Source organism: Drosophila innubila, chromosome X, assembly GCF_004354385.1.
Source record: "Drosophila innubila isolate TH190305 chromosome X, UK_Dinn_1.0, whole genome shotgun sequence".
Taxonomy (NCBI): domain Eukaryota; kingdom Metazoa; phylum Arthropoda; class Insecta; order Diptera; family Drosophilidae; genus Drosophila; species Drosophila innubila.
The window spans coordinates 10,199,685-10,211,410 of NC_047626.1; the positions used below are offsets into that span (position 1 = coordinate 10,199,685).

General features: G+C 35.3%; 5 protein-coding genes across 5 annotated transcripts; 2 read left to right on the forward strand and 3 right to left on the reverse strand.

The window, feature by feature from the left end:
* Nucleotides 1–3,249: 3,249 nt before the first annotated feature.
* LOC117783917 (cathepsin B) lies at nt 3,250–5,120 on the reverse strand. Its single transcript, XM_034621489.1, has 4 exons — nt 4,816–5,120; nt 4,464–4,724; nt 3,913–4,080; nt 3,250–3,849 (listed from the first exon to the last, which is right to left on the reverse strand). Exons 1-4 carry the CDS (start codon nt 4,942–4,944, stop codon nt 3,379–3,381), a joined length of 1,029 nt encoding a protein of 342 aa, XP_034477380.1. The 5' UTR covers nt 4,945–5,120; the 3' UTR covers nt 3,250–3,378.
* A 325-nt stretch (nt 5,121–5,445) lies between these two features.
* LOC117783958 (TM2 domain-containing protein CG11103) lies at nt 5,446–6,310 on the reverse strand. The gene has a single exon (XM_034621541.1). The coding sequence runs from the start codon at nt 6,279–6,281 to the stop codon at nt 5,613–5,615; it is 669 nt and encodes a 222-aa protein (XP_034477432.1). The 5' UTR covers nt 6,282–6,310; the 3' UTR covers nt 5,446–5,612.
* A 511-nt stretch (nt 6,311–6,821) lies between these two features.
* Nucleotides 6,822–7,656, forward strand: LOC117792315. The gene is made up of 2 exons (XM_034632398.1): nt 6,822–7,379; nt 7,448–7,656. The coding sequence occupies exons 1-2, from the start codon at nt 6,941–6,943 to the stop codon at nt 7,633–7,635; spliced, it is 627 nt and encodes a 208-aa protein (XP_034488289.1). The 5' UTR covers nt 6,822–6,940; the 3' UTR covers nt 7,636–7,656.
* A 939-nt stretch (nt 7,657–8,595) lies between these two features.
* LOC117792326 lies at nt 8,596–9,131 on the reverse strand. The gene is made up of 2 exons (XM_034632407.1): nt 8,995–9,131; nt 8,596–8,935 (listed from the first exon to the last, which is right to left on the reverse strand). The coding sequence occupies exon 2, from the start codon at nt 8,924–8,926 to the stop codon at nt 8,693–8,695; it is 234 nt and encodes a 77-aa protein (XP_034488298.1). The 5' UTR covers nt 8,927–8,935; nt 8,995–9,131; the 3' UTR covers nt 8,596–8,692.
* A 433-nt stretch (nt 9,132–9,564) lies between these two features.
* On the forward strand, nt 9,565–11,506 carry LOC117782269 (glyoxalase 1). Its single transcript, XM_034619329.1, has 4 exons — nt 9,565–9,756; nt 10,492–10,541; nt 10,600–10,706; nt 10,767–11,506. Exons 1-4 carry the CDS (start codon nt 9,661–9,663, stop codon nt 11,384–11,386), a joined length of 873 nt encoding a protein of 290 aa, XP_034475220.1. The 5' UTR covers nt 9,565–9,660; the 3' UTR covers nt 11,387–11,506.
* The last annotated feature ends 220 nt before the right edge of the window (nt 11,507–11,726 follow it).

An 11,726-nucleotide genomic window follows, 5' to 3' on the forward strand; every position in this document is an offset into this window, starting at 1 on the left:
AAAATGAAAACAATCTGATTCTAATTCTAAACCTAAAGGAAAATCCCGTAAGAAATCTCTATAATTGTGATAGTCTTTCGCTACTAAAGATGCAAGAAATTAATAAAAAAAAAAAATACAAAACAAAGTTGATAAAAATCTATAAAAATTTGTTGTATGTTGTGGCAGATAAATATTTTTTTTTAGGAAAAAAAAAAACGATACATATATACAAACTTTATAAGAAATGTTGAACAAGAAAGTCAACTGGAGAATGTTTGTAACTACTTTTTGAATGTGACATACTCGTTTATTCAGTTCATTTCGTTCAAGATTCATAGATGTTAGTGTTATACTCGTAAACCAGAAACAAATACAGATTGATATACAGTTAGATTTATATATATGTGGACTATCTATCCATAAACCGGATGCAAAAAAAAAAAAAAGAAAGAAAAAATTCAGAACAGATAACTGCGCTCATTTGTGATAAACAAGAATTGAGTACATAGTATATAGAATTGAAAATCTCGAAATAATCCTAAACTATATGCGACCTGATGATGCAAAAGCAAACCCTATATACTTATGTATACATACGTATGTGTACGACACACAAACATAAACATTTACACGCCTAGTTATGTACAAGCTGTCCACACAAGTTAACTACAATTAAAAAAAAACAAAACAAAAACAAAAACAAAACATACTTATTAAACTAAAACTTACTTGCTCTATTCGATGGTGCACGTCTAGTAGATACCCTGTACCAGATCTTCAAATTTTCAGAAATTATCAATATACATAGAACAAAATGATATTTAAGATAATAACCTGAGAGAATCGATCCATCGATCAGGAAATACATTGAAAATAATTTCGATTGTCTATTACAAGCATTTGCACACATTTATTAACCCATTCAATGGGTACAGGGTATAAAAAGAAAAAACAAAAATTGGTACAAAATGGATCCAAAAATATGTATCGCATTTGTTTACTTTCGAGTATTCAGCAGAGATACGAAATATATTTATTGTATACTTCCTAAAATGCAAATTGAAGAGTTTAAAATTCTCTATATACATACATATACAAACTATACAAGTGTAAGTATATGCATATATAAAATAAATACATACATATGCAACCAAGAAAATCGTTTTAGAAAAATGAAAAAGATATTTTGAAATATCTAAAAATCGTTTCTCGATTCATGCAAATTCCAAAAACAATGCAAGTCAATGCTTCTTGTTTCGAATTCTACAGATCATAAATGCTTTAAAACTATTAGGAAACCTATAGTTAAGTTTATTGTAGTTTCTATATTTGTATGTCTTTAACTTAAGTTTTCTGAAATTTTCAACTTCTTTAATTTAAGTATAACGAGTTCGCGCTCTCTTTCCCACAACGTCAGGAACCGGACGATGCTTTTTGATATCTTATAGTATTAAGGATATCTCCAAAATCGTTTAAACACTACACATTAGAAAGAACAAAGACAGCTACTTTTTTTTTTATAGCTTAATTGTTATTAAAATTGAGTTTTATGGATACTTTAACCCACCATTTAGCTGATAAGCCCCCAGCTAAGAATGTCATAAGTATGTAAATTGCAAATGTGAATACCCTAACCAAAACACAGAGATAAATATTGACAAAGAATTTCCGACAAACCATATATATATATGAATATGTGTACTATATTAAGTGCAAAAGTCCAACAACTAAATGCGTTAGAGATTAAGAAAAAATAAGATGAACATAAACAGAATAACTAATAAATATGTATTTATTGAAGGCAAATTCAACAATACAAATTATAAAAATTACAAAAAGACCGGAGCAATCCAGATGCAATCTATTTACAATACCAAAAACGTAACTAAATCTAAAATTGAAACTGCATTATACATAAATGTTAGCAAGAAAGAGCCAGATGCAGCTGAGTATAAAAAAAAGATATGCATATATTTTCCAAAGAATAACTTTTTCAAGAGGTGCAAGAAAACAATTTGCAAAATGTTAAGAAAAAACGTTGAGAGTAACAATAAACAACTTGAGGGCTAATCTCCACTAAAAAAAAAAGAAATACAAATCAAGGGGAGTGATCCAAAATTGCAGTCCAAAATATTTTTCGATCTATGTTAGCTGTTTGTTAAATGCCCTGCGCAAAAGAAAGAGAGAGAGAGATATGGCGGTATTCAAAGTAAATAATAATAACGTGCATACAAAAGCAAAAAGAAAAAGTCGTTATAAAAAAAAAAAACAAAAACAAAATGTTCTATTTGATGTTACAAATGAGAAAAATAAATACATAAATACAAATACACATTAATAAAAAAAAGATATGTGAAAAACAAACATGCCGTTGGACTATTATTTATCATTATAAGCACTTTGAACGGGGCTTCACACTGCAGAACTGGGGGACTGGTATTGGGATTCGAATTGAGTCTGCGGGGCGTCCAACGAATGGTTTAATTGACTCCGCTCAGTGTCCGACTAATTGAAGTTTGTACAGCTCCGCAACTGATAAGCCAAGCTCAGATCACATGGGGCCGAGTCAGCCGACCAGAATTTGCGGAATCACAAATGAGTAATATAATTAATCTTTGAACTGAATATATTGCAATAAGCACATATTAATCACGTCAACTGTACAGTTGTCTACAGCTAGCATTAGGTTATATAAAAGTCAATTAATAAATATTTTAATTAAAAATATTCTAGTTATTTTTAATATTAGACAGAAAGAACAGGAATTTGTTTTTTAAATTCACTTAAATTCATTTCAGTCTTTATATACATATTTGTTTCATTAAAACAAACCCATGTTAAGAATCTTAGTTGAGCTATTCTAGTTATATTAATCATTAGAAAAGAAAGTATAGAAATCTTTTATTAAATTCACTGGGATATCATTTCAGTTTCAACGTAAATTTGTTTTATTTCATGAAAACCATGTTAGGAATCCTTACTTGAGATATTCCAGTTATATTAATCATTAAAAAGACAGAATAGAAATCTGTTTTTTAAATTCACTTCACTATAATTTCAGTCTTTACATGATATTTGTTTCAATATATGAAAACCATCTTAAGAATCCTTACTTGAGATATTCTAGTTATATTAATCATTAAAAAGACAGAATAGAAATCTGTTTTTAAATTCACTTCACTATAATTTCATTCTTTACATGATTTGTTTTAAAATATGAAATCCTTCTAAAGAATCTTTACTTAAGATATCCATTATTAGACGCTATTTGTTGTTTGATCATTTCGTTTATTTTTTTTGTTTATATACTAAAACGTCAGTACTTGTTTACATACATAGTGGAAATTATTGTTAACGTACTTGGGACAATTTCAGGAGAGGATTAGATTCAAGTATTTAGAGCCTGGGCAGTCCTGCTGAAATGGCGCTCTCAATGCCGCAGTGATCTTCGCCGCGCAGGATGCGGAAGAAGCCGTTGTCACCCCAGTCGGTGTTCCACGAGTTGCCAATGAGCCAGTAGGGCACCTTCCCATCACCCCAGACACCCCAGCCGAGTATGCGAATGGCGTGACCGCCCAAAGCACGTCCATGGACATGCTGATAGACACCGCTCTTGTACAATAGCAAATCCTCGTAAACGGTGAACGCTCCCTCCACGGGTCCATTGGTCATGATTTCACGTTGAATATCCAGCGGATTGCGACCAATCGAATATGCCTTTGCCCCAAAATGCTTGTCCGTGTTGTAATCGACCGAGTAACCGGACTCACACTGATGCTGGCACCGTGGTGTGCTGCCTTGGGAGCATGGAGGACGAGTGCCATTCACGTGATGCTCACAGGGCTCAATTTCGTATGGTCTGCAGCCCTGCAAGATTCAAATGTTACTTAAACAATCTATTACAGAATATAATATATTTATATAAATTACTTCTTTGGAGCCGTAAGAACCGCCGCTTACAATACCCTTGCGTGTCCAGTAGCTCCAAGCGGCGCCGGGGAAACCACCGTTGCAGCCAAAGCCGCAAGTGTGGCAACAGGACACCAGATCATCAGCCGAATAGTGAAAGTTCACCTTGGCATTGGAATGTATGCATACCTATAAAAATAAGGCAACTCTAATTAGTATAACAGTCTTAACGAAAGAAGGCAATGCTAATCAGTATAACAGTCTCAATCAAAAGAAGACAACTATTCAGTATAACGGTATGAACAAAAAGGAGGCAACAAATCAATATACATAAGTCTAAACAAAAGGCAACTAATCAGTATAACAGTCCTAACAAAGAGCAGACACACACACGCACAAACACACACGCACAAACACACACATAAGCACAGAAAATAAAACTGCAACAACGCAATTTAATAGAAATCGATAAGTAACAGTGCGATAAGCATCAGCAGCTGCGTCAGCTGCCTTTGTTTTTGTTATTGTTTTTGCTATTGTTGTTTTTGTCGTTGTTGGGGGCGTTTACTTACTCGATCCGACATTGCCTCGACGGCGCCAAATGCCCAGCAGGAACCACAGGAGCCCTGATCACGAATCTCACCAATTGTCGGACAGTTTGGCCAATGTTTGCGTGCATCGAATTCCTCGGGCAGATCACCGCCATCCGTCTCGCTCAGATCGGACAGCACTTGACTCTTTTCCGGCAGCGTGAACTTGTGTGCATCGGGATGCACGCCCATCAAACCACGTATATGTTGCTCCGAAACATTCTCCTCGAAATTGCGGCCAACCTGCAAGTGAAAATTATGCAGTTTTTGTCACGTCATCGGTGGCAATGACAAAAAAAAAAAAAAAACGCAAAATAATTGTCAATTTACTTACCGTCCATGTATTGGCTTTTTGCTCTACCAACTTGATAAACTCATCGCTTAGCATATGCGGATCATTCACTTCGGCGGAGGCTGTGACCACAAAGGCCACAAGCGACAAAGTCGCTAAAAAGAATTTCATTCTTGCAGCTACACAATTGTTAAAATGGCGCTGACAAAGCAACAGAAAAAACTCTTGGTTTATGTAAATATGTATGTATGTACACGAGTGTGTTTGTTGTTAGCAGCAAGTGATAATTGCTTTTGTTATGTGCATGTGTCAACGACGGACCATGCACCAGCAACGAATGCAAACTGCTGATGATACGAACTAAAAACGATTTATATGGAACTGGCTTGTTGTTGTTGTTTTTTCAAAGCTACTTTTAAGCGGCCATTATAGTGATGTGAGTCTATGGCTATCGCATAAATATATCGGTATTCTAAATGCCAATCTGCGATACTCACGATATCGATAAAATAACAAATATTTGGTTTTTTTTTTTTTAATTTATTGTCATTAAATATAGGGGGTATATTTAAGGCCTTCACAAATTACTTTGCTTGCTTTAATACTTAGTTGTTTTTCGTATAAATTTCACTTCATCTATAATTGTCAAAATGAACTGACTACTTTAAATTAGTTTAACATTATTGTACCTTTATTTCTTATGAATTAGAGAAATGTGTGTAGATTTGCAATAAATTAGGTGCTTAGATAGACAATAAATTCTCTGCTTAAAATATAATTTATTTACAACAGTTCTGCCACTAAGTATTATCACATCAAAGTGCGCCACAGTTTAAAGTTTAAACATAGGGATTCCAATTGCTACCATCCTCCGGTAACAGATTATTCGTTATCAACAATATCACATCAATGATCCACCACACACCCACGCCGCCCATTGTCAATAGTTTGCCCACAGCAGTGCCCGTTTGGCCGAGACAAAACCGATCCATTCCCAGAAATCCCAGCAACATGCTGTATATCAGTGTGGTCACAAAGTAATGATCCGTATAGCGTACACAGGGCACACCCTCCCGGAAGAATGTGCGTGCACCGTAGCAATCGATGTCGGTGTAGACCGTACATTGCACCTTGGTGTGCTCTACATCCTCATAGGCGGAACCTCCAAATCGTAGACAGCCGTAGCCCTTGACCTGCTTAGCCGTCTCATTATTGCGATGATCAATTGGCTCCTTGCACTCCAAGAAGTCGCGAGGCAGAAACGAGCACATCACATTCGGTCCCAATGGATTGAAGGCCGAGGACACCGTCGATGCAGCTGAATTGGAGCCCGCTTGTTGTGACTGCGATTGAGATTGTGCTTGGACGGGAACTACCGACTGCACGGCCGTGCCGGAGACAACCGTTTGGGCCTGCTCCTTATCGCTGCGCGCCTGTATGGCGTGAGTGACAGGATTTATAATAAAAAATGATATAACAACGCTGTACAAAATCAGTTTTTGCTGCATTGTTGTTCTTTTTATTTTTATTTTCTTTTTGTATTGTTTTACGATGCACCCGCACTAGAGATGAGCGATATATTCATCGCAGTATATTAGAGTTGTGTCGTTTCGTTCTGAATAAGTTCAATTGAACGGGTCATCAAAACGAACGAATGAACTTATTTAGTACTTCACGAACTATATCGTTCATTTTGTTCCATATTAATATTTTATTTGTTATTATTTTATTACAAATATCAATGAAGTGCCATATTTTTAGTCGAGTTTTTGTTATTATTTTGAATAAGGAAATGATTTAAAAAAAATTTTAAAGCTTATAATTTATTTATTCAGCAATTTGTAGGAATTTAAACTACAGAAAACACTAAAATTATAGATTTTTCTACTTGTATTTTAAGCAATTTTGGCTTGTAAATGTTATCGTAGCATAACTCATTGGGTAGAGACATCGCTAACAAACTACGTATATCGATAGCTTGCAGCCATTGTTTACCATAGATTACCGTCTCTAGCATTCACTGTATTTTCGGTTTTTATTATCAATTCGTATTTTACTTACGATTTTCGTATTTTTTAAAATCAACAAAATGAAATGCCGCAAATGTTGAAGACAACATTACATGTTATTTAATAAAATTGTGTTGTTGTACACGTATACATAAGACATGGAGATATTTGAAAATATCTGCCGCACTTGCGGCAACGATTGCTTGGACGCAATAAATATTTTCGTGGACAGCGTCGTTGTGCTGGATAAGAATGTACCAATATCAGAAGTATTAGCGGGATGTCTGCCAGCTTGCGGGTCTCTGCCACCTCTACAGCGGGGCGATGACTATCCACAGCAGATTTGTCGTGTGTGCATTAAAAAACTAATTATGATCTACGAATTCAACAACAAATGGTTGACAGCCAACAACGAATTTGGCGTCGCTTTAAAATTTGAACAACGTAGAAATCGATCGCGTGTCTCGCAGCCAACGACGGAGCAGAATTCCATTAAGTTCACAGTCAAGACTTTAGATGCCAACGACCAGGTCATTGAGACAGATGATGATGATATTAAGGCGACCAATATTGTCTTCAAGAACGAGCCCAATGAATGTAAGCTATGCGTAATGTAAACAAATTTTAAAATTCTATTTCAAACTTTGCCTTCTGTCTCTTTCCAGTTGTCGAGATGGAGATGATTAGCGAAAAGGAGCTAAGCACAAAGACCAATTTAGGAGTAGCATCGACTTCTATTAATTATCAGTGCGCCTTGTGCGAGGAACAATATCATACGCTTGCTGCCTATCAGAAGCATCACAAATTCAGTCATCGTAATTGTCAATTCATATACTATACTCCAGGACAATAAACCTCACTCACTAGAATTAAATATGTTTAGTTTGCACTTAATATTGTATTTATATAAGGTGACAGCCAAGGTAGTTAAACTTTCAAAAGTGCTCTCTCGGCTCTCATAGAGGCGCTGGAACGAACATTTTAAGATGTATTTAATGAGGCGACTTATTTGTTGACAGCTGGTGACATATACATTTTTGTCGTGCTCTTTCGACTCTCAGTGTTAGAGGCGCTAGAACGAGATAGCAAACATGAAGTTTGTTTCCCAACTGTCAAAATAGCTTACACAAAAGAGTGCAACAGTGTTGAACAAGTCACCTAGTTGTAAATACATCTTGGAACGAACGTTTCCTTATGAACTGTGAAAATAGGTACGAGAGCAACTTTATCTAAGACTTCACCTCATAGAAATAAACCTTGTGGCCATAAGCTTCGATTGAAATTAGTTACATAGTTACAATACTTTTGGACTGTCAATAGTTATTTGGTTTACTGTATATGTGCTATGGTTATTAGAGTGCATCGATTTGTATGGGCCAAAAAAAAATTCACAAATGGTACCCTATATTCGTAATCTACGGTCAATTCTAAGATGTTTTCACCACGAAACCATAGTTCTAAAATCAATTCCTTGTCCCCGCTTTTTGAGTTGAAAAACGTTTTTTTGATATTCTTATCATTAGTTATTACCATATCTTTAGTATTGTTAGTCCGATCCTGACAAGATTGGTATTAAAACTCGTGTTAGGACCAGGACTTTCAAATTCAAAGACAAATTGTCCTTAAAACATAATTTTAAACTAAAAACGGCAATTTTTCAACTCAAAGAGCGGGGACTAGGAATTAATTTTAGAATTACAGATTTTTGGTAAAAACATCTTAGAATTGACCGTAGAATACAAATATAGGGGGTACCATTTTTTTTGCTGGTTATTTTGACCTTCTCCCCATTGCCGAGTTTTACACTTAAACATTTGTTTTTACTATTTACTAGTTATATTGCGGCAGCGCGAAAGATTGAAAAAAAAACAGGTTGAAAAAAACTATGAGTATTCACAGATTTTGCTGCTTTAATCATCTTCGTCGTTGTGGACTTTCTGGGCGCGGGGATCGTCGTCACGGTAGACGACATAGCCCATCTTATATCGACGATTGTCACCATCCTTGGAGTAGTAATTGGCCAAACCAATACCAGCCATAACAATGCCAGCAAGAGCCAAAGCAGAGCCGCCAACAATGTCGGGAATTTCGTTCCAGGCACGCTTTAACAGCGATGTCGAACCACGGGCAGCAGAGGCGGACATTGTGGGCGTCTGAAAGTATTTAAAGTTTAATCAATTTTATGTGTTTTCGGTGTTTATTTTGCACATACTTATTATAAAAATACGCGTTTCAGTTACACAACAAGAGCAAGCAAGTATGTATTTAGCGATGAACTTTGACAAGTATATTTATCGATGATATCGATAGCTAACAAACGGGTTACTAAACTAATAATAAAAATTTAAAAATTTACAGCGCACAAATTTCAATATTTAAGTTTTCAGTCTTTTATTCGCTTCTTTGTATCCAATTATATTTATTTTATCGACGTGCTTTAAGCTTTTCAAAATAAAAGTAAAGTATCGCAGCTCTTGTATCGTTGTTGTCTATTTTTCTTATCGATATAGCTCGCTTACTTAAATATCGAAATATATTTAGCTTTTTTCTATTGATTAATTTATTGAAACATTAAATTAATTATAAATATTTTTAAAAATTACTGATTTTATTGGAATTAATAAATTTATTTACTAATTTATTTGATCAAGTTATTACAACGTGCAGAACACGAACAGAAAAAGTATCGATTGCCGGCGTTGCAGCATGTTAACAATAGTACAATCAACAGTTTGTTGACAAGTTAACAGAATTCATTTCACAATTAACAGAACCAACTAACAGAATAAGTAAAACTTGTCGCCAACTCGCCTATAAAATTTTAAAAGTCACAGCATCAAGTTGGTTTAAGTTTACATCACTTATTTTTTAATTAATTATGGCGGCTATACCGGGACGAGCTCTTCACTATGTATTCAAGATTGGGGATCGCGCTAAGAATGCATTTTTCTTTCGCACCATTTTGGGCATGAAGGTAAGGCACAGTGGGCGAGCTACAACTTTTAAGGCCTAGTTTGCAAACTCGATTACTTTTATATATGCATAGGCATATGTATGTGTATATTAGGGTACATTTAATTACTTAAAAGCAAGCATTCACAAATGTTGTTTTTATCTGAACGTGACTAGCAATTCATCAGTCATCACGACTCCATGTAGACGCTTATTAAAGTAATGTTAGATAAGCACTATATGGTATTGGCTTCATGTATTATCATAATACCCTGTGCCGAGCGTATAATGAATTTATGCGCTGAGTAGATATAGTACTAACAAACAGATCTCAGATTAGCAACAGACGACCGTTTAGCTATTTTATAGCTACTTATTGAAAGCTAAATATTCAAAATCTGATTGGAAAAGAGAATTCATTTAAAAAACTTAAATGCAAATTTAGAAAATAGCGTTGTATACATAAATAATAAAACTTATTTGACAAATATAAAGATTCTGTGAATATCGTCGTCGAAATCAGAATTTTATGTGTTGCTAGCTTAGAATAAAATGAAAAAAACGTTTGGTAACTTGACACCCAACTAATCTGTTTTTTTTTTTAAACCTTAATAAAATTATGTTTTTAACATTGTCCTTTTTTTTATCAGCTTGCTAGATCATTTCTCAAGCTATTTCCAGATATTTTTTTAAAATTAAATTAACTATCTTATCGAGTGTATCTCTTAATTATTTATTTATATTTTATTTTAAACAGGTCTACCGGCATGAGGAGTTCAAAGAAGGCTGCGAGGCTGAGTGCAATGGGTAAGTATTGATATTGAGCTAAATGTATTGATAAATTCTAAGATTTTACCATGTGCAGGCCATACGACAATCGCTGGAGTAAGACCATGATCGGATATGGTCCGGAGAGCTCGAACTTTGTCTTCGAACTGACTTATAATTACGGCGTAAAAAGTTATGAAATGGGTAATTTATAATAATAATAACAACAAATAAGAATCCACTCATCGAATCGAACAATTACAGGCAACGATTTCGGAGGCGTGACTATACATTCCAAGGACATTCTAACGAAAGCCGCCGAGCATTCTTATCCGGTTTCAAAGCAAGGCGATCGGAACATGCTCACTTCCCCAGACGGCTATAAGTTCTATGTGGTTGAGGCAGAGCCCAGTGCATCATCAGATCCAGTGCAACAGGTAGAGCTGCATGTGAGCGATTTGGCGGCATCTCGCAAATATTGGCATGAGCTGCTCAAGATGAACAAGATCGAGGAGAACGAGGAGTCCCTGCTGCTTAGTTATGGTGATAAGCAAGCTTCGCTACGTCTCACACTCTTAAAGGAGAAGTTGGATCGTGCTAAGGCATATGGCCGTATTGCATTCGAAATACCCGGATCTACTCAGCAACCGTTATTCGAGGCTGTTCAGGCTGCTGGGGGCACCATTCTTAAACCTCTGATCCAGTTGGACACTCCGGGCAAGGCAACTGTATCGGTGATCATTTTAGCCGACCCCGATGATCATGAAATATGCTTTGTGGATAAGGAGGGCTTTACAGAACTATCTCAGTCTGATCCAGATGCTGCTGACCAGCTTGACAAGTACATAGGCAAAGATCCATTCCAGGATAAAGAAACATCGTAATCCTATGTTTGTTGAACATTTGCTAAATACATTTTTTATAATATATAATCTGATACTTAATATGTGATCCGTGGGCGTAAAGGCAATATATGAATCTCCACCCCAATTTACTGTATACAATCTATTTGTTTTCTCATTTTAAGATATTTCTGCGAATAGCTCTTCTTCGTTTTCTTAATAAGTATTTTCGTATATTCTATTTGATTTTCAACTTGATAAAGCATCCTGGATGAAGTTTGTCGTATTTTACTTCATTAAGGTTCGATTTTAGTTACGATTAAAACATTTTCGTTTTTTAGTTATTTTCATTTTTTAGGATTTAACTTTCTTTTTCATCCTT